The 22,729-nt window shown below is 39.1% G+C and overlaps 1 protein-coding gene across 4 annotated transcripts in view; it reads left to right on the top strand.

The window, feature by feature from the left end:
- The window catches only part of lrrc45 (leucine rich repeat containing 45), a 128,136-nt gene extending 107,985 nt beyond the window's left edge, over positions 1 to 20,151 (top strand). For 2 of the 4 annotated variants that reach the window (XM_062413760.1, XM_062413761.1), the window contains exons 13-17: positions 7,309 to 7,379; positions 7,966 to 8,058; positions 14,643 to 14,816; positions 17,546 to 17,693; positions 17,942 to 20,151. In XM_062413760.1, the coding sequence (XP_062269744.1) occupies positions 7,309 to 7,379; positions 7,966 to 8,058; positions 14,643 to 14,816; positions 17,546 to 17,693; positions 17,942 to 18,141 (686 nt within the window). In that variant the 3' untranslated portion in view covers positions 18,142 to 20,151. Of the gene's footprint in view, positions 1 to 7,308; positions 7,380 to 7,965; positions 8,059 to 14,642; positions 14,817 to 17,528; positions 17,694 to 17,941 lie in introns of those variants that run through there. The other 2 variants (XM_062413762.1, XM_062413763.1) reach the window with 2 other exon arrangements.
- Positions 20,152 to 22,729: the final 2,578 nt, after the last annotated feature.

Below are 22,729 nucleotides of genomic sequence, written 5' to 3'. Positions count from 1 at the left end.
CTCTCTCTGGGCCTCCAGACAGAACAGTCAGTTTTCGCCTGCCTCTTTAATTAAATTGCTTGTGAGAACTTATCTCACTTCATCATTGGATGAAACCATAGACCTTTGTAACAAAAAGTCACTTGTGATTGGCTGGTAGATCTGTAGCTATTGGTCACCCTGGGTCATTATAAAACAGTTGTGGGTAAACCCCTCCAACACAATATTTATAATAATGCTGTGCAATAATGCATTAAATGTGATACCATAAAATAGTGTGCCTTTCGGCATTCAATAAATTAGGTTATCAAAATAAAATATTAATATTAAATCATAACTCTTAATTGATTAAAGCTGCACCTTTGTGCTCCTCTCGAAGAGCTCGATGGGAGGAGAAGATGTAAGATGGAGAAACCAGGCTTCTCCGCTCGGCGATGCAGGAGAAGAGGCTGGGTAGCCTTCTGCTCTCGGAGGGATTGTAGAAAACCAAAAGAAAAGAAGGAGACCTGGCCTTATATTGGCATGGTAACCTCACAGTTCATGGGGCCCAGAGTGACCAATAAGAAGTGAAACTTGTGTCCCTGGGGGGTTTTCACAGCACTTTGAGATGTTGAGGCCCCTGGGAGACTGAGTTTGGGAGGCTCTTGTTTTCTCCGGAACAAAGGATGTGGCATCAGGCTTTTGACAAACCATGTAGGCCGAACTTTGGTTTCACATAAAAACATGTCCCAACAATAATAATAACTAGGGCTACGTTGTAGCAGTAACGGGCCCGAGCACAGGCAATTCCAAGTCTGTTGCATTCGGTGACGAGAGAACGTTCAATGACCAAGCGCTAGTCTCCGCATTGCATGCGTTTGCGCAAGGATGATCGCTCTACTTCCTCTGGCCGCTGGTGCTGAACTAGAGGTAAGTAACCTTCAAACTATACAATATAACCTATTGCTTTATCTATCATCATATGCTTACATGCCTCAAGTTTTTTGTAATATGTAATTGTTATAAAAGTTACCGTTTATTTATCACGTCTAATGAACAGATTGAAGCAAGTTAACTCCACAGTCTTGTTTTGGTTGTGACTTTATTATTTTTTTTAATAAGTTACTATCAATACGCTACACGTGTACGTTTCATGTGATAGTAACTATGTTTCACCAATATTCTGATACAGGCTGGTATATCCACCATTACTATTTTCACATCATTTATTTAGTCTGTCATGGAGTTGTAGAGGGAATTAGACAGTATAGATAAGATTATAATGTCCACACATCAGTGTTGTAAACACTTCTCCAATTAATTAAATAATTATGTTTTCACACTGAGGGAAGTGGAGAGACTTGATGTGGACCGTTATCAACAGCTCTGTGGGAGATCATCACCTTGAATATTACAGATGAGGTAGAAAGACATTTTATCTATGTGTACAATATTGTATTTCGTTCTCACGTTTTATCAAAAGCGATTTAAAGTACGTGCATTTAACCATTAGGATACAAACCCAGACCCCAGTACATCGGTTCTAGCTGAAATATGTGGTGCATCATAAACAACACAAAACATTCATAACAGTACGCTTCTGCTCCTCATTAATGCTGCTCCTGATGTCCCCAGCAGCAACATGGTGGAGATCTGCAGCTTCATGCTGGTCAACTGGAAGACAACTGATTAAAATTAAAAGATTAAGATTAAGATCCATTTATTTGTCCCAAACACATGCACAGACATGCAAAGGCACACTCATGCAGGTAGGGAAATTTAATCTCTGCTTTTTACCCATCTGGTGCAGGACACACAGAGCAGTGAGCGACCATGTACGGCGCTCGGGGAGCAGATGTTGGGGGAGTGAGGTGCCTTGCTCATGGGCACTAGAGAGGGTAGGGAGACTCTTGGATTTTTGGACAGATCAATCCAGGTTCGACTTTTGTTGTCTCTCCATGGAGTCGAACCAAAGACGAACCAGAGACCTTCTCTGACCATAGTCCAAGTTTCTGCCAGTCGACCACCGCCTCTCCTCATGCATCATCAAACTATTAATCTACACATCACTCTATGCGTTGCTCCCTTAACTACAGATGGCCTGCGAATGTCATGGAGTTTTACAGTGAATTAGACAGTTTAGGTATGATTTTAATCTCCACACATCAGTGTTGTAAACAGTTCTCAAATTAATTATAGAATTATGTTTTCACACTGAGAGAAGTGGAAAGACTTGATGTGGACTGTTATCAATAGGTCTGTGGGAGATTATCACCTTGAATAGTACTGATGAGGTAGAAAGACATTTTATCTATTTGTACAATGTTGTATTTCTTTCAGTACTTTTATCAGAAGGGACTTAAAATATGTACATTTAACCATGAGGATACAAACCAAGACCACACTACAACCGTTCTATCTGAAATCTGTTGTGCTTTATACACAACACAAAACATTCTTTAACAGTGCGTTTTTTCTCTTCATAGATGAAGAACTGCAGCACCTGATGTCCTCAGCAGCAACATGGTGGAGATCTGATTTGATACACTTTAGATAAGAACCCAGTGTTTTATATTTCTGCTTTGCCATAAGAGACAGAACATGGTCATCACAGCTGTGTCCTTCAGGCTTGTCCGTCCCTAATAAAATGATAGGAAACAGGAAAGTGATCGTCATTATTGTTAGAGGAAGAGTTACATATGAACAAAGTGTGTATTCTTATTTTCTGTGGATATTCAACTATGTATTTGAATATGCTTTTGGATTAAAACGTGCACTAGCATGACAATGAATGTTTAGTATGGAGCTATTTCACATTAAAAGTATTGCATTATAATTTAATACATTATGTATTATGTGCAATACTTTGATTGTTTTTAAGTAATGAAATCAGGTCTGTACCTGGAGTCAGTGTTCAGTCTGGTTGGATTCAAGTTGTGTGTCAAGTTGGACCTTCTAGAGGAACATAAAACCAATACACAGATATGTAAAGTTATACATGGGCCAGGTTAAGTAATTAACAGACTTTTACATGGTAAAAATAAAATATTAATTCAAAGTTAATCAGATCATAATCATTTCAGCTTAGGAAATAGGCAGTGCATATAAGCCTACAACTCTGTATGACACTGTCTGTTCTAGTAAAGTTACAAGGCTATGACTTACTCATATTTAACAAAAGAACAAAAATACACCCTACCCCGTTCACTCCGCTCTGCTTCGGCCAATCAGCTCGTTGCTCCCTCACTGCGAGCTAAACACTCATTTTTTGTGCATCTGGTCATGATACACAACTGTCTTAATTTTCGTAAGGATCAGTGAATGCTAAATGAGGGGCTCTCCGTAAATGAGGGGAAGCTCCATTGGTGGCGCTGTTGAGCCATTTTGGCACGCCCACTTCAAAATACCCCAGAATACTTAAATTTTCACGACTTTCTAACTTACTGCAAACTTTTAAACGTTAAAGCCCTCAAAAAGCCAATTCATTAGGCCGGGAGAAAAATAATAATAAAAAGAATAATAATCATTTCAATTTCAATAGGGCCTCCCACCGATTTCAGTGCTCGGGCCCTAATTAATATATTGTTATTATTACTAATAATGTATATATCAATGTTAATTATTAGTACGCCTTTACCAAAGCACTGCAGTTACTGAAGACTATACATTTATTCATGTGATGATTTATGTTTTATGTTGAACATATTGTAGTGGGAAAAACATTAACAAGGTAAATGTTGAGTCAAAGCCTTATTTACATACAGCAAAAATATTGTAAATTCACAACTGGCCAAGCCAGTGAAGAACTTAACAGGTGAAGCTTGAAATATCTCTTTGCCACCCTGGGTAATATGTTCCTTGTGGGACTCTTTCCAAATCTGCTCGTGTTTAGACGTCTGTGGTGTGTAGCTGTGAGATTCAGTGTAGCTTCCACTCTTATTTGAAGTATGGCACACAGGTCGGTGCCATACAGGTCGGTGAGCTCCTGACCTTCTCAATGCTGCTGCAAGAGCTGCAAGGTCTGTTTGGATATACAGGAAGTTCCTTCATACTGGCTCATAGTACGTCTTAGTACGTCATAGTACAGGCAGCTGGAAAACAACATGAGTAACATGAGAATATTTAACATAATATTCAATATTTAATTAATAAATGGAAATACCCTGAAAATCACTGTTGGAAGAACCACAGTTATATATGTTGTGCAATAGTAGGAGTAGAATTGACGTTGGCTAATTATTAATAATCATGAAATATGATTATTAAAATAACAATTATTTCTTAAAAATAATCAAAAATGATAAAGCTATTAATTAAGAATAGTAATACATTTAATTAGAAATGATACGGTTATCCACTAATAATAGTTAAAATAATTAATGAAAACAATAAAATTATCAATTAAGAATAATACAAATCTGTAATCATTGCTTATTGTCGCGAGGCACCACCCTGGTTACAGGGACCAACAAGTCAATCTATAAAATATCAGTCTCATAATGATAAATGTCAAATCAATAATCTCAATATTTAATATTAATAATTATTTAATTAACAGTGAAGGCTTCTAAGTTCGAGCACAGGCAATCATAATCCAGCTGCAATCACATACATATGCACAAATAATCACAGACTACAGATACTTTAATTACAAAAGCATTTATTAAAAAGGGGAAATAAAGTTATAATGTTATTCAATGATTCATCATTTTAACAAGCTCCGATATTTCAAAGATAAACACAGCCGCAGCACTTATCACAATTCAGAAAATACATGTAAAACCGGTGGTCTACCTATGTATGTCTGTCTCGGTGTGTGTGTCTGTGTCAAAGGGTCTCTCTGTGTGTGTGTGTGTGTCTATGTGTGTGCATGTGAAATACAGTTAGTGTTATTTAATGATTCATCATTTTAACAAACTCCCATATTTCAAAGATAACAGCAGCAGCTTATCACAATTTAGAAAACACATGTATTCATCTATGTGTATCTGTGTGTGTGTATCTGTCCGTGTCTATCAATGTGTCTCTGTGTCTGTGTGGGTGTGTGTGTGAGTGTGTGTGAGTGTGTGTGAGAGAGAGAGAGAGAGAGAGAAAAAGAAGAGGGGCGTGGCGATGACGAAGTCACGTCACATCTAAGATGGCGGCCGATCATGATTCGTGGAATCAAGGCCTAAAAACTCTCAAAATGGCGAATTGACTACAAAACAAGATGGCGGAGCCGTTATGAATTTAGAGCCAGAATGGGAGGAGAGTGAGAGGAGGCGTGGCAATAATAGACTCAAAATGGTGGTTTAACTTGCGTTATTCAAAATGGAGTCTATGTTAATGACACCATGTGGCCGGAGCTCACACTGGTGGTCGTCACATGAATTACACAAAGGGATTTTCAGACAAAGAGAATTCTTTGTCTCTGCTTTGGCGTTCGGCCGCATGGCTTCCAGATGTGTCCAGCCTCTCTGAATATAGATTTAACTATGTTACATGAACTGTATTCTAAATACAGATCGGATGTGTGTATAGGTCGGTTAAGAAGGAGAGAGAGAGAGAGAGAGAGAATACAAGGAGAGAGCAAAGCTCTTAAAAGCACCGTCAGAGACAAGTTACATTTACTTTACCACTCAGCACCCAAGTGTCGTTGTGTGCTGAGGTTTGACCGGTAAAGTATCTTTAAAGTTGTTCAAACGGTCACAATGAGCTGGAGACGCTGCTCACGGCGCTTAAAAACTATGGCACAAGGCCGTAACCGAAAACCGGAAGTGGCGAATCGCCGCTAAAACACTGGAGACTCTGCGGTCTCATACAAAACAAATACATTCAAGTATTAAAACAATACGCTACGTATTAGATTAACATCTGCCCAGACAATAAAGCCTCTTACTGTGACCTTCACGGTGTTGCATGCGCGTGTCGCGCGGATCTTTCGGAAGTCCAGTGAATAATCGTGGCCGCTCAAGCTCTGTTGCGCTGGTTCCTCTGTCGCAGCGGCGTCGGCTGGGCCGTATAGGAACGGATTCTGCTTGCTCCTCAACGGGATGAACGTCGTGCTTCTTCTTCAGGGGACGGCTGTGGAAGCCGTTTGTAGATCATTGGGAAAAGAAAGTAAAGTCCGTGGGGAAAGTGAAACAGTCTGAGATTGTTCCGCGTGCAATTTCCTGTTTGGTCTTTTCAAGTTAAAACAAAAATAGTCTCTATCAAAGTAAGATCAAACTTAAGATAGAAGAAAATGAAAGAAATGAAAGAAAATAACTCTGGTTGCCCCCTTTAGCAACTAAATCATCTGGAAAGACCCGGAGGGGTCTGTTGACGTCTTCAGAGCAGGGAAAAATGGCTGATAAACTAAAAGTTAAGGTTACCCCCTTTAGCAACTAAAACAGCTGGGAGGCCCCGAAGGGGCCTCATGATGTCTTCAGAGCAGGGTAAAAATGGCAGCGATTATTGATGTCTCAGTGGTTTTGTTCTACCTGAGAGGTCCTGCCTCCTTGAGGTGCTGGTCATGGGATGATGCTGGCTTTTAGCCAATTGAGTGTCAGAGGTCAAAGGAGAGTGGGAGCGGCCAGGAGCAGAGCAGGGGTTTCTGGGGAGACCCCAGGGATTAAGTTAACACCAGAAGATACAATCTCCGTGCTGGATCTTAGAGGGAGACTTTAGCTGGCTTCATCTTGGCTCAAAGGCCCCGCTTTTACGACCCATTGTGTGTGGATCCTACCACATGGTTAGTTCTGTAGGGACTCTTGCCCAACATATAAATACAATCACTAAACAGTTACTTACATACAATGGCAGGGTTTTTTCCACACTGGTGGGTGGATGGGTTTGGTGGCTGGGTGGGGCTTAGAGAAGAGTGCGATTTCATAATGACATCATACGGAAAGGATGTACGAAACGAGTCGTTTCAATAACATATTTTTTAGAATGGAGTGTACTTTGAGGGTACCTATTGACCCCCTTTCACGTAATTACAGATATTAAAAGGCCAGAAAACATATTTTTACACAATATGGGCCCTTTAAGCATCACGTTCAAGAAAAATATTGACATAATTTGTTTTGCCACCCTGTCCTTTCACCTTTGGTTACCAATATCAAGTGAGTTAAGCCCTGAGTCCAAGTGTATGTTTGTTTCTTATGTGAAAGGATTAATTTATGTCGTTCCAGAGATATCACCTTTACAAGGCAAAAATGTGACCTTTGACTGCCAAAACCGAATCAGTTCCTCATTGAGGTCAATTCCCCCAACCACTGGTTGTTGCCGGCTCGGAAGCATAAACACAACGCATACACAAATGCATTAAAATACACAGTCCTTGTCATGCAACTCCCAACAGATATGTCTTGTGTCCCCCTCTGTTAGATCGTCTGGAAACAGACAAACGCAGGTCCAAGCAAGCCCTGAGGGACATGGACTGTCTCCGACAGAAAGAGGTGCTTCTACGCAGGTTGCAAGAGAATACAACATCATTTTAAGGAGAAAGACCATTCTGATTACCTTTCCTTTTTTTTGCACTTTTGCTACTATTATTGTATTTCTGTCGATTGCATTTGTTTCTGTAATATTATAGTCACAAGAGTAATGACCTCGCTCTCTTTCTCAAGCTCGCGCTCTCTGTCATGGAAAATGTAGCAGTCTAAACCTGAACATTTATTTGAGAGAATATTAAGTACATTTTCAAAGGAAAGTTTATAAACACACTTAATTTGTGACAATTACTTTGTAGCTTTCAATGGAAAATGTATAGATTTTATTTGAAGGAATAATAAACAGTTTATCAAAGGAAGTTAGAAATGTTGGTAATTAATGCACATGAAATAAGTTTTTTGTTAAATTCTTAAGTCTGAGATTTTGTAATAGGATATGTAAATTAGTGTACATAATGCACAGAATGGTAATTATGTTGTCGATGGACATTTTTATTTAAAATTTCTATATGATTTCCTAAAACTCAATATCGTAACAGATGTAGACTTAAAAAAAAAATACAATATTCTAAATATTAAAATTTCTTTACAGGTGGAGCATGTGAATTGTAATCTAGAGGAGAGTGAGAGAGCTCTGCAAGAACACATCCTCAAACTGGAGGGACAACGGATACAACTAAAAGAGGTCAGCGCTCAGAGTGTCCATGTTTAAAAGGGCACATTCTTTCATGTCCTAAAAAGTTAACTGTACCACTCAGTTACGATTAAAGACAAAAAACTAGGGCTACGTTGTAGCACTGGCGGGCCCGAGCACCCGCACGTTGAAGCCTGTAGCAGTCAGTGAAGAGAGCGATCGATGACCAAGTGCACGTCTCCGCGTTGCATGCGTTTTGCGCACTGCGGAAAGATAAACACTTCAATATCTTCGTCCGTCAAGCGACGCCGATCCTTTTTCTTCTAATTGCTCATTACGGTCCACGATATCAATTGCACGTCACACTGTGAAAATTACATGTAAATCGAATGATAGTTGAAAAACAAAATTTACTTCCTGTTGCCAGTAGGTGGCGCCATCACTATTATTACACACAGACCTGATCTGTTCAAGTTGGCGCTCTGATGTAGCGTGAGCAATTTTGTGTAATTTGGACAATTTTACCACAACGTAATTTTCACACTGATCAGTAGGTGGCGCTATGACCCTAACCCTAATATTCAGATATGGCGCTGTTCAGGTCACGATTGTGATCAGAAGTCAGTAGTTTGGAGCCTGTTGGATAATGCAGAGTGGAATAACTTAAGTACTTCCTGTTTCATGGATAATCAATAGGTGGCGCTATGACACTGAGGAAATATTGACACATAGGGCTGTTCAGGCTTGTACTCTTATCATGTGACAGAAGTTTGGTAGTGATAGGACAATGCACAGTGGACTTATGAAAACATCGTCTCGTCTTCAATGTTTACATGGTTTGAGGAAATGTCACAATTCTGACCTTGATCCAATGACTTGACTGAGCTCATTTGAGCTGTATATTGTAAAGCAGCCAGGAGCAGTTCATCAAAATATAAAACATGACACTTCCTGTAGCCACCAGGGGGCGCTGGGATTTCAAGTCATAATTTCTGTGTAGATGTCATCAGGCTGGGAATCTTGTCTTACATGTCTAGTTTGGACTTGATTGGACCATGTATGTCCGCGATACAGATGCTCATGTTTTGATGGCGTTTAATCAAACTTTGACCCCAAGCCACGGTCACATGGTGTGACGAAATATAAATCCCTTAATCACTTTTTATCTCAATCTTGTTGTGATGACACTCATCTGAGTTTTAAGTTGATCTGATGAAAGCTCTAGGACAAGTACATCAAAATAAAAGTCAGTTGTTTTGCCACGCCCATTCCTTAAAACATTTGAATATCTTCAGGGGGGGGGATTTTGCTACACACATGTAGTTTGAGTGAGATAGAACCATTAACATTGAAGTTACAGCAATTTTGTGTTTCACAGTGAGTTGATGAACTTTGATGCCACGCCATTAATATGGTGTTTTACGAAAAGTTACAGTTAATTTATGCCTTCATTATCAATATCTTGAGACCCATTTGATGAAGTTGACATGGTTGAGGTCAATGGATGAGGAGAAATACATCCAAGTGTAAGACATGCAAAGACATTTCCTGTTGCCACCAGGGGGCGCTGTGATTTCAAGTCATAATTTCTGTGTAGATGTCATCAGGCCGGGTCTCTTGTCTTACATGTCTAGTTTGGACTCGATTGGACCATGTATGTCCGCGATACAGATGCTTGTGTTTTCATGGCGTTTCATCAAACTTTAAGGTCACGCCCCAGTCAGACGGTGTGACGAAAAATCGATCTTTCAATAACTTAAGATCTCCATCTCGTTGTGATGACACTCGTCTAAATTTTAAGTTGATCTGATGAAAGCTCTCTGAGAAGTACTTCAATGTAAAAAAGTGGAATATAGGCAAAATTGCATGGATATTATTTGGAAAGTAAATCGTTTTTCTTCTTTTTTCTTGTAAGTGATCTCCAGTGCGCTCTGTGTGCTTTGTGCGCCTGATGGCACAGTCACGTTCACTGCAGTGATTTGATAATACACACACAGTGTTAGATATAATAAAAAAAATGTTCATGACTCTGCCCAGTAATTCCGCTGTTTAATGGTATCTGAACGTTATTTGCTGTATGTTGTTTTATATACTTTTCAATCAAAAGGTTTCGTGTGGAGCAGATATGTTGCACGAGCAAAACTAAAGCTGTTGGTTTTAATGTAAATGATGAAGTGGAACAATAATCTGGCTTCAGTTCAACACCTCACGCTTAAATTAACATTCTCCTGTCTCCAAAACATTCGTACACATTTTTCCTGTCAAGTTTGTTTTTATAAATCCCAACATTTGCGTGAGAAGTGCCGTACCTTCATTTCAGGCCCCGTTTTGTGCGTACGCAACGGTTATAAAAGACACCCCAGAGCATTGGGGTGTCCAAAAAAGGACTGTTAAGAACTGGTATTGCACTGGTAAGTTATAACAGTTAAATGATTGTAGTTAGTTGTTGTGCTGCATTAGTGTAGAAGCAGTTTTATTTTAATTGTTAGTTTCAAACTTGTAAATAGCTCACGTCAACTTCAAGTTGTGATTATGACTGCTAAAGTTAGATTTAAATGTTACATTCAGATATTGTAAGTTATTTAATTCCTGTGGGGGGCTACATCCTTTGCCTGCTTTTATTAGTCTGATAAACAAATTACCCATTTATTTGTTATTTACACTGGACTGAAATCTGGTAAATTTCCCATGTTGGCTTTTCTTTGCAAGCTATTATTTCCAACTTCGCAGGTCATGCTTCACATGAATATAGAGCATTGTAACACCTTATTGTCTGGGTGCTGGATTATAATACTATCTTTTAAGTTAGTGGAGAGGAACAGCTGGTGGACACATTTAAATAAAAATGTATACATTAATGCTGAAATACCGTCTGATGTGAAAATGTAATGTGCATTTACTGTAGGAGCTGAGTAAATTTAAAGCAGGGTGTGTGACAGAGACGGCTTAGGCAAAGGAGCAGTTGGAAAGAATGCAAGCTCAAGCGCGTTTGGAAGAGATGGGTTAAAAAATCGACATCTTTGATCAGTCATTGGTTAGACCTAAAGAAAAGAATGGCCTAGTGATTTCGCTTAATTTTTGTGCTTCTAAATATAACTAGTATCGGTCTCTACCATCAGACAAAAGATACCACTTTTATATTATATATATATATATATATATATATATATATATATATATATATATAGTAAGAGGGGCTTGGGAGGATGCGTTGAGTCTTGAAGGATTTTTAGACCTCTGCACTGAATGTGTGTCTCAGATATAGCCACACAGATATAAAGAAGGTGAGAGCACTTTCTATTGCAGCTCTGTAGAACTGCAGCATCCCCTTTCTGGACAACCCAAACATTTTGAGCTGACGAAGGAAAAATGGTCTAAGTTGGGCTTGTTTGATGATGCAGATAGAGTTGTCATCCCAGCTCAGAGAGGAGGAGACTGTTTTTCCTCGAAACTCGAAACTGTTCACTCTTTCTACCTCCAGACCAGTGATGGTCATTGGCGGGAGAGCCTTCCCTTGTCTTCGAAAGACGGCCATCAGCTCTTTAGTTTTGCAGACGTTCAGTTCCAATTTGTGGTGAGAGCACCACTCAATCAGAGACATTGTAACAGTGTCACAGTGGGAAATGCAGTAGTTTGTGTAAAGTGAATACAGGAAAGTTGATAGAACTCAGGCCAGTGTTCATGAACCGGATTTTAGATAGTCTAATGTTAATTATGCCTCTGTTATGCTGTAGAAATGAGATAAAGAGTGACTGACACCTAGTTGTCATAACTTATCAAAACGTTTTGTAGGAAAAATACTATTAAAAGCAAAGCTAGAGAACCTGTGCGCATGTCACAGGAGCTTCTAAGAGCTGCAAGCTGGAATGGAGACAGAGTGACACAGAATCCTCTACAGACCTATTCTCCCTGTATGCAAAATGGTAGGGGTCTAAGCTGACCTTGTGGATAAGGGTTAACATACTACAGGGTTCCCGATAAAGGTTTTAAATTGTCTTATATTTAACATAGATTAGCTACAAAGTATAACATATGCAGGCAGGGCATTTCAGGCCGATGAAATTGTCACACAAAGTGTCCTACCATTAAAAACGTCTTTTAAACTTTAGAAGAGACATAGAGGGATTTATTTTTTTAATCGCAAAACACTGATGGGTGTTGATTTCTTCTACACTGAATGTTAAAGGTCCAGTGTATAATATTTGGCATTTATTTGGCAGAACTTGAATATAAAGTAATCCTTGTGATGTTTTCACTAGTGTATTTCATCTAAATTGCTTTAATTATTGTTTTCTTTACCCTAGAATGTCCCTGTTATATTCAAATACCTTATATTTACATCTGGAGCAGGTCCTCTCTGTGGATGCCACTGTGTAATTTACAGTAGTCCAAACTGGACCAACTAAACACCTTATTAGTTTTTATGACAACTGAAGGCTACCACATATTCTCTCTCAAGTTTGGAAGGGGAGGGTGACGTGAAGGGTATTCACATGCAACTTCAGCACTAGATGTTACTCAATTCTACACAGTTAATCTCTTAGTATTCATGTGATCAGAGCACGGCACAGCGCCACAAAATTCCATTCTTTCAATTTAGTGGTCACCTATGGAACTGCAATGAGCCCTGTAATGCCAAACAGTAATGTCTCTGTGTCACTTCTAGTTTGTGAACCATTCAACAGCAGAAATTCATAACACAATCAAACGACTGCAAATTCAAAAAAACTATTAAACAACAGTATATAGTACCAACACTTACCTTACTTCCTGTTATCATTATGTTATCTTATTAATCTTATAAAATGTTTACATATATCATCTTCTCTATCAAAGAAAATGTTAAACATTGTTGAGGTCTTAAAAATATCATAAAAGCATTAAATTTGACTTTAAAATGGTGCAAGAACCCTGTACAATGTGCTAAAACATTTTAATTAATACATAAGTTAATCTGTTAAGATAGATCTGTAATCATTCAGGCAACAGATGATCGATTTCTTAGGTACAGGGATTATGAAAGCAGACTTAAAACAAGCAGAAACTTTCCATTCCTAAAAATAACTGTTAAAGATATCAGTGAAGACTCTAGCAAGTTCATCTGCCCAATATTAACTTGGCAGAGTATAAAAGGTCAAGGCCTGTTGCTACTTCACAGCAGATTCCTCACTTAATACTCCTCTATGACAGAGGGGGGAGTTAGGGGCTTGGCCATTATTGGCTGTCTTACTAGGCTTTGGTTGTTTTCAGAGCAATAGAATTTGGTGAGGTTGTCAGGCAGTTTGGGGTCATCATTGACTACAGAGACAGTGTTTTTTATAATTTGTGATCTGTTTAAGGCCCTGCCATACAACCCTACTAGTAATTGGCCTTGAGTTTGTTTTCCAATTTGCACTTCTATTTATCACATTACATTACATTTCATTTAGCTGACTCTTTTATCCAAAGCGACTTACAATAATTGCATTCAACCCCGAGGGTACAGACCCAGGACGACAAGAATCAAGAAAGTACAATTTCTTCAAAATAAAGCAAAACTACAAAGTGCTATAAGTAAGTGCCATTTAATTGCTATTAAGGTGTTATTTTTTTTTTTATTCAGCCTTAGCTTTCCTGAAAGCGCTCTCAAAATCACATTTAGTGGCTTTATACAGTTCCTTGTCTTCCTTGACCATCTCTTCAAACATGAGAAGAAAAACATTAAATGCCTCCATACTGCCCCTCGTGTCAGAGCTCACACACTCATGCTTCCATATCTTTGCTGTGACTATGAAAATTGACAAAAGTTATATTTACAACAAGAAGTTGTGATTATCATGAAAGAATCTGGAAAAGCTAAAAGTCCATATGTGTGCAAATGCAATTGTGATTATTTAATTTTCCTCCACATACAACCTGTTCCTCCTTTAGTTCCTCTACATCAGGGGTGTCAAACTCAAATACACAGTGGGCCTAAATTAACAAATTGCTACAAGTCAAGGTCCAGACGGGTTTAACGTTTATTGAAAACTTATTGAAAGAACCTTAGTACACATATTGAACCTGGAACTAACAAGGCCTATAGAGTATTGCAGATAAAACATTAATTATGTAAAAATGAAATAAATGAAAATAAAAAAGTAATAGTAATAAAATCAGTTTCATGAATTGCTTATGGCTCTATCCATAGTTTTTCCAGAGTAATTTCAAGTGAAAACATTTTCTACAGGCAAACAACAGCCAAAAAAAGACTCAGCGACTACATCCGATGCACCTTATTATTATCTTAGGGATTCCTACACACTGTCTGATAAAGTTTCCAACAGTAAAGGCAAGGGGTAGTGATAGGTAAAGTGTTCTTTAAAAAACAAGTTAAGTCTTTCATTCTCACTTTCCACCTTAAAGCCTTAACTATGTACTAGTTCAGAATTTAAATGGTGAACCATGAACTATTCATGTTTACTTGTATGAACTGAAATTTGAACTAGTTCATGAGATGTGTAAACTTGCACAACACTGCCGGCAGGCCAGCTCTAATAGTAAATAGATTTTATCATGCGGGCCAAAGACAATTAATTCAAAGATTTGGCCCGCGGGCCATGAGTTTGACACATGTGCTCTACATTAACTTTCTTCTTCTTATTTCCTCTGTGCAGCAGGAGCATGTGTCATCTTTAAAGGAAAAGCTTCGTTCGGTGCATTCCTCCCTACAGGAGGTCCAGCTCCACTGCTCCCAGCAGAAGCAAACAATTTCTGAGATTAAGGCCAAGACCAACCATCAGAGCATCGAGGTGGACGGACTTCGGCGCAGGATAGGGGAGCTCCAGCAGGTCAGGAACCATGACATTCCTGTTACTATAAGAACATGCCAGGCTCACAATGTGTAGGCATCATTATTTATTAATGTGATTTGATTATATTCTACATGTAGCTCCTGCGATCACACCATATATTCATGTTAATTTAACCATTATTTTTGTATTATGAATAAATCGCAAGTAAATCAATCTGAATTATCTGATCTGTGCCACATCATCAGATATTTAATTCCCAGTTTAATTATTTTGAAAAAGGATGTGCACCTAAAATAATTTCACTTTATTTAACTTCAGTTTTTAGAATCTAATGTTGTTGATTGCCAATTAAAGATTTTAAGAATATATGGAGAGTTTGGCTTTGGCCACATGGCCAGAATATCGTTGACTGTTCAGCTTGGTAGCATGTCTCCTCCATCTCTCACAAGCACTCAAGACTCACTTTCCCTTGTCCCTGTTGTATTAAGATCAGTAAAATTAACTGTTGTTAAACATTTATTCATTCATATTGAAGTAAAACAGTGATTATCTGCAATAGACAGAAACTTGCAATAGCCAATGAGAGCGAGCTGACTGGGAAGTGTCACCAACCGAATGTTTCCTACTTGTACAAATGCGGCTAAAAACAACAATACATTTCCAGCTCGCGCTGCAGAGCTCACAAAACTCAACACCTCAGCGGTGTTCTCCCAGCCTTCACTAGGATCCTGCTCAGGTCAGGAGAGTCCACTGAATAAAAAATCACAATTTCCTAAATATTTATATTTATAACGTGGTTATATGGTTAAAAACTGGTGCTAGTCAGTGTGATTTGACTACAAAAAAATTGTATATACAGCCAAGAAATACTGGTAATAATAATAGTCTAACTTATAACTTGTGAAACTGTGTTATGTTCCCTGTTCTGCACCTCATCAGAATCAAGCAGGTTCCTGTGAGATTTCAAGTTTCTGGAATCGCTAATTTGAGATATTTTTCTCCTAATGGCAAGTGTATGATCTTACATTCAGGGCAAATCCTCTAGTTTCTGCGTTCAGACGATTATAGGATTACAAATAGGTTAAAGATGTCTGGTTTCCCACGTTTTTGAAATTGGTCAAGAGTTGAAAATCCTGTTTCCACCAGGCTTGAGGTTCTTAAACACATCCAGGTCATGGTTTCCAGGAACAAACTAATTGAAGGCAACTGCACTTTAGGATAGTTCGGAAGACCAAGCTATTTTACATTTGTTGGGTTATTGTCAAGACCATTGATTGATTGTCACATTACATTACATTACATTACATTTCATTTAGCAAACGTTTTTATCCAAAGCGACTTACAATAAGTGCATTCAACCCTGAGGGTACAGACCAAAGACGACAAGAATCAAGAAAGTACAATTTCTTCAAAATAAAGCAAAACTACAAAGTGCTATAAGTAAGTGCCATTTAAGTGCTACTAAACACATGATCCTTTAGTGCAGGGATGCCAGGGTGAAATTGGACAGGGGGCCAGATTTTTTTTCAAGCGAGACCTCAGGGGGCCGGATTACACTTTCGGACTGAAAAGGCCAAACACTGACTCAACACATGGAGAGGTAGGCTATTTGAAATCATTCATGAATGGTATTGACACCAAAATAGCCTCACAATGAGGCCTACAATTACATATATTAAATATGATAAATGGGAAGACCAGCCTACTTCAGCTACTTGTCAAAGCCAGACACCTTTTAACTTCACCAGCTTGTCAATATCGGAGGACAGTTTCTAGGCAGTGGCTATTTTCATATTATCATTCAGATGTCCGTCCGTCGTCTCTTCACTCCTAACATCAGCACTCGTCTTCTCCCTCCACTTCCTCATTCACCCCTGACTTGTCAACAAACCAGCCAATGAGAGGCTGTCATCTCACACAACCCCACAGCCATTGGTCAAGAACTGTCACATGTCCCACCCCGACCTATTCACTGACCCCCAGGACATCTCAGTACTTATTCAAAACACTGTACTTAGCTAGTAACGACATCTCGATCAGGACTACCGGCGCTGCTGCAGCTGAGGCGGGCAGTATCAACAGACCAATTGACGGATTTTACCGAAAATGTAAAAAAAAAAATGTAAAAAAATTAGTTGGTAGTAAAATGAAAAAACATATTCTCCCCTTATCACGCGCAGGCCATATGTGATGTACAGTCGGGCCGTAACCCTGGCATCCCTGCTTTAGTGCTTCTAGCTGGCGTGACAATAGTTGGTAGAGTGTTTTGAGTAAACTGACCAGGTAAACACCCTTTCAGTTAAAAGTTAGTAAATGATGCATCTTGTTTAGAGCTTGCATTATGTGTTATTTAAAAAGAACCCAGTAAACAAAGGTACCTCAACAAAACAAAGAAAATAATCTATTCAAGATGAAACATAGGACATGGGTGGATAATGTGTGCCCAGGGACAACTTAACCAACGAGAGATTGATCACCCCGCAGCATTTACCAATAGTTAGCTTCATCACAGCAACAGAATCAGCCTTTGACCCCCAACCTAATTCCAGGATTACCACACTACTTAATGGTACTAATACATATAAAACACTCAGGGGTCTTGCAAAAAGTTTCAGAGGGAGAAAACTATTGATCATTAACAATATTAAGGCTACTGTACCATGGTATTGTACATCTGATATGGCTACAGAATTGACATATAAATAGTTTTTTTTTGTTAGCTTCAACATGCTTTGGGTGCTTTAACAGGTGGGGTGTTGTTGTAGGAGCTTTTAGGTAAGGACCAGGAGAAGGTTGCTGAGGTGAGCCAGGTCAGGTTGGAGCTGCAAGAGCAAATTGGACATTTACAGGCAGAGAGGACACTACAAAGAGGACTCAAAGAGAAGATCTGTGCTCTGGAGAGAGAGAATAAAGGTAAAATCTTTGTTTTAACTTTTTGCAAACAAACATAAATAAATGTATTGAACGCAGTAGCATAAACTGCCTTTTATGTGAAATAAAGACAAGCAAAAACATTGACAATGATTTGTTTTAAATGTTATACTTTGTTGTTGAACCAGTTCCGACATTGTAGATTTCAAATATATCATGTTTGAAATCTGAATAATTTTATTACGCTGTTTTAAAATATATATATATTTCGGTTGCATGCTGTCCTGCAGTTTTAAGCAGTAACCACAGAGAGCTGCTCCTTGACAAAGAGAGTGAGATGTCTTCCATGTTGGAGAAGCTGCGGTTGAAGGAGGCAGATATCCGGAGGATGAGGGAGGACGAGTCAAACAGAGCCAGCTACCTGCAGAGGGCCTTCCTCACCTATGTTCAGGGCTCACCTCTGGGACACTGCAGCAGCCCCAAGAAATAACAACAGTACTCAACACCTCAACTATTTCCTCTAAGCCCTCACTGGGATCCTGCTCAAGTCTAGGGGAGTTTGTTAAATAAAAAATCACAATTTCCAGAATTTGCTAAGTTTAAATAGTGGTGGTTTGCGTTATGATCAGGTTTCCACTAGGCCGGGCATAACACTGAGTGAGAGGCTCCTCAGTTTCTGCTGACTTCCCCACCTTGCCTTTTATAAAGTCCGTTAGAAAGGAGATCTCCTGCTGAGTTCACAGTGAGCGAGTCGGGGCATAATGATTTTTTCTTTTATTTTGTCCATAATTTATATTTATCTATCTATGATTTGTTTGTAGTCACTTATAGTAAAAGCTGTGCTCAGTGGCTTCACTAAAAATAACTCAGTCAAGATATGTAGATAGATGATCAGACAGGGTGGAGACAGGTTTATACAGATGTTCTAAACCCCCTTAAGTGTAAACGTCCACATCAGAAATATCATTAATAATCCTTCATTGTAAAATTTAAAGCAGATGCTGAGTCTATGAAAATGTGATTGATATTTACAAAAAACAACGAGCATTAGATAAAAAGTCAGTGGATCACCACACTGATTACAATTCGTGTTGAGGAAACATGAATATGTGTAACTAATTTCAGAATAATCTATCCCACAGCTGTTGAGACATTTCACTCAAAACCATGCAACTCATTGCACCAGCTGAAGAGTCAGTGGATTACTAACAGAGTCATCAAGGTGCACCTTTAATAAATCATGACAGTGTACTAAATATAGCAATCCGTTGGAACTTTACATATTTCAGTCTGAACCAAAATGGTCGACAGAATAACAGATTGACAACAGTCTTTGGAGCTATAGAGCTAGCTGGGCCAAAGAGTGCCAGCCTTACATCCATGACATCCTGGAGATTCTCAAAAACTTGGAACCTGTTCTTTGTTTCTCCCAGTCTCAGAATTATTTGAGAGACAACCTTCAAACAGAGTTATGGGTTAAAGGTTAAGTGTGTACAAGTAAGGTGTAAGAGATCTATGGGCAGAAATAAAATCCTAATGATGTTTTCCCTGGTGTGTAATCATCTAAAGCATATGGTTGATGTTTTCTTTACCGTAGAATGGGCCCACCTTATATAGCCGGAGGCCGCCAGATTTTTCACAGAAGCCCAAACTGGAAGAACGAAACACCATTTAAGTTTTTATATCAACTGAATGCCATCTCCATTTCTCTGTCATGTTTGGAAGGGGATGGTGAGGTGAGGGGTATTCAGCTGCAATATGCACCTTCACCACTAGATATCACTACATTTTACACGATGAACTTTTAAGTGTGCCTTAACATTGCATCAGTCAAACCAGACAGCTGACTGCTTTAGGTTCAGATGCTGGAAGCAGGTTAAGACAGTTTTTTTTACAAATTTTCAGATGTGTGACAGATATTGTATTAGAGTGTTTGTTTTTAGAATTTGTTTTGTTTTGATTAGACTTTTTTTATATTAGTCAAATGTGGTCATTTCTGTGGGAAAAAGTTGTATGGTGATATTTCTTAATGTGTGAATGTTTCAGTGGTTGATCTTAATTGTTCTATTATTCTACTCTATACAACAGTTTTTTGATGAGTGGGTCTGTCGCTTGGGGATACATGAGGTCAGCACAAGATCTTTCATTTTCAAGGTAGTTCAAACTGATTTAAATTCCATCAGTTCCTTCTGTTATTCCTGCAATTTTTAGGTTCTGAAAAGCACTGATCAAGACTGCACAATACTGCCTCTCTGTCTGGCTCATCTGAATTAGAAATTAAGTCCCTCAACGTAGACACTACAGTGTACTATTGATATTACAGATATAATGTAATATACAGAATATATAGTGGCATATAAAGTAATGTGTGACGATGGTCAAAATTTCCTCAACACTACCCATGCACTGTTTACCCCTCTAAAGACACTTTACCCACCCCTCCATCGGCATAGTGGTGAGTAGATAATGAGTGAATAAAAACTTTCGGTGAACCACCCTACGCCTTTTTAGAATCCTTTTTATCAGATCGATTCCAATTCATGCAAAGATATATATATATATTCAAGGATATTATTGATTATTGTAAAATGCTGCAGCACGTGTTTTGAAAAGAAGCAGGAAAAGAGATAACATTTCTTCGTATTAGCTTCACTACACTGGCCTCCTGTTAATTTTAGAGTATAATTTTAAACTCGCCTCCTCACCTACAGGTCTATTAATAAAATGGCACCATCATACTTTAAAGAGCTCATAGTAGCATATCACCCCACTAGAGCACTGCTCTACCAGAATTCAGGCTTACTCATCCCCAAAGTCTCTAACAGTAGAGTAGGAGCTAGAACCTCCAGCAATCAAGCTTCTCTCCTGTGGAATCATCTCGTAGTCATAGTTCGGGAGGCAGACACCTTTTGATAAAGCGTATAGTTAGAGCTTGTTCAGGTCTGTCTTGGACCTGCTCTAAGTTATGCTGCTATAGATCTATAATGTTGGGGGCCACATAACACATGGATTCTCAACCTCAGAGCGCATGAAAGTTTCTAGTCAATTGGACCTAGAAATTTTATGAAAGTTGCCAAGTTCTAGCACTTAAGAAGGTTGTTGTAGCACCTCCATCAGGCAGCCCATCAGCTCTGCCCCTAATGATAGCGGTATAATGTTATATATGTGAGTAGGCATATTGTACTAGAATCTAGTTGTACTTGTAATCCCTTCTCACCTGCTTCCCCGGTCGACAATAACAATCCACAATCATGATCCACGATGTGTTGCAGCCGCAATCCTGGTTTTGGAATGATCAATCAATCAATCAATCAAATTGTATTTGTATAGCCCATTTTCGCAAATTACAATTCGTCTCATAGGGCTTTAACAGCGTGTCACATCCTCTGTCCTTAACCCTCAGCAAGACTAAGGAAAAAGTACTTTTACAGGGTAAAATACGTAGAAACCTCAGAGAGAACCACATGTGAGGGACCCCTCTCCCAGGACGGACAAAAGTGCATTAGATGCCACGTGTAGGAAAACATCAAGATTAAAGTTTTTAGCAGCATTGATGAGGGTAAACATCCTGAAGGACAACCCCAACATGACATGCCAGGCAGTTCCGCTGCAATCGCAGTCCATGGTCAGCAACCATCATGACCACCATCCACCATCCAGACCAGACACCACTCCAGTCCTCAGTCACCGTCCACCGCCATCCACTAGGACCCACCACGAGCCACCACCTCAGTTCTGGTCCACCGCCCGTACCCAATGCCAACGCGATACAGATTCCGCCACCACCACCACGATCAGCCCACACGACACAGAATCTGCCACACTGGATCCACAAACCGCAATCCATGGTGCGGCCACAGAGGCCCTGGATCTGCGGGTGATGAAGCAAAGGGATTCCAGGGAAGGTGGATAGGGATGGAGAAGCTGGAAAGAGAAGCTCTGTGTTCTCATGTGTCATAAATTCCCTTTGCGTCTTAGCATCATCAGGGGTTTTTGCCTTGTAATCAATGATACAATGATACAGGCTGATTTTGAGGCTACACTGAGGCTCAAGGTAAATCTGACTGGCTACTGATTTGTATGATAGTACGATGAAAACCATGTGGCCCACTCAGATCAGCCATCAATACCTCTTATGCCTTTTAAGAATAAACGCTTCCTATTTTAGAAAATAGAACAAGTTACGTTCTACCGCACTAATTAGCTCTAACTATAAGCTTTATCAAAAAGGAAGGTTTTGAGCCTACTCTTAAACGAACAGATGGTATCTGCCTCCCGAACTGAAAGTGGTAGATTATTCCACAGCCGAGCGGCTTGATGGCTAAAATCTCTGGCTCCTACTCTACTTTTAGAGACTTTAGGGACGACAAGTAGGCCTGAATTCAGGGAGCGGAGTGCTCTAGTGGGTTGATAAGGTACTAACAGCTCTTTAAGGTAAAAAGGCGCTATATTATTACGTGCCTTGAAGGTGAGGAGGAGAATTCTATTCTATTTTAGATTCTATTCTATTTTAGATTTAACTGGAAGCCAGTGTAGCGATGCTAATACTGGAGAAATGTGCTCTCTTTTCTTGGTTCTCGTCAGGACAGGTGCTGCGGCATTTTGGACAAGCTGTAATCTTTAACGACTTACTGCTGGAGCCTGATAATAATGAATGACAATAGTCCAGTCTCGATGTAACAAAGGCATGGACTAGTTTTTCTGCATCTTTTTGCGAAAGGACCTGTCTGATTTTGGAGATATTATGCAACGATAAAGCACAGGGACTCCAGGGAAGAAGTCAAGTTATTAACATGTATTGATGAGACATTCATGTGATGAAGAATGAGAGAAGGAAAAAAAACTCCATGAACAGTGCTGTGAAAAAGTATTTGCCCCCTTCCTGGTTCTTATGTTTTTGCATTTTTTTTTTTCACACTTAAATGTTTCAGATCATTAAACCAAATTTTATATTAGACAAAGCAAACCCAAGTAAATATAAAATGCAGTTTTTAAATTATGATTTCCTTTTTTAAGGGAAAAAATCTATCCCAACCTATTTGGCCCTATGTGAAAAAGTAATTGCCCCCCCACGATAA

This window comes from Platichthys flesus, chromosome 20 (genome assembly GCF_949316205.1).
Source record: "Platichthys flesus chromosome 20, fPlaFle2.1, whole genome shotgun sequence".
Lineage (NCBI taxonomy): Eukaryota > Metazoa > Chordata > Actinopteri > Pleuronectiformes > Pleuronectidae > Platichthys > Platichthys flesus.
This window is presented reverse-complemented; position numbering and strand designations above follow the sequence as displayed.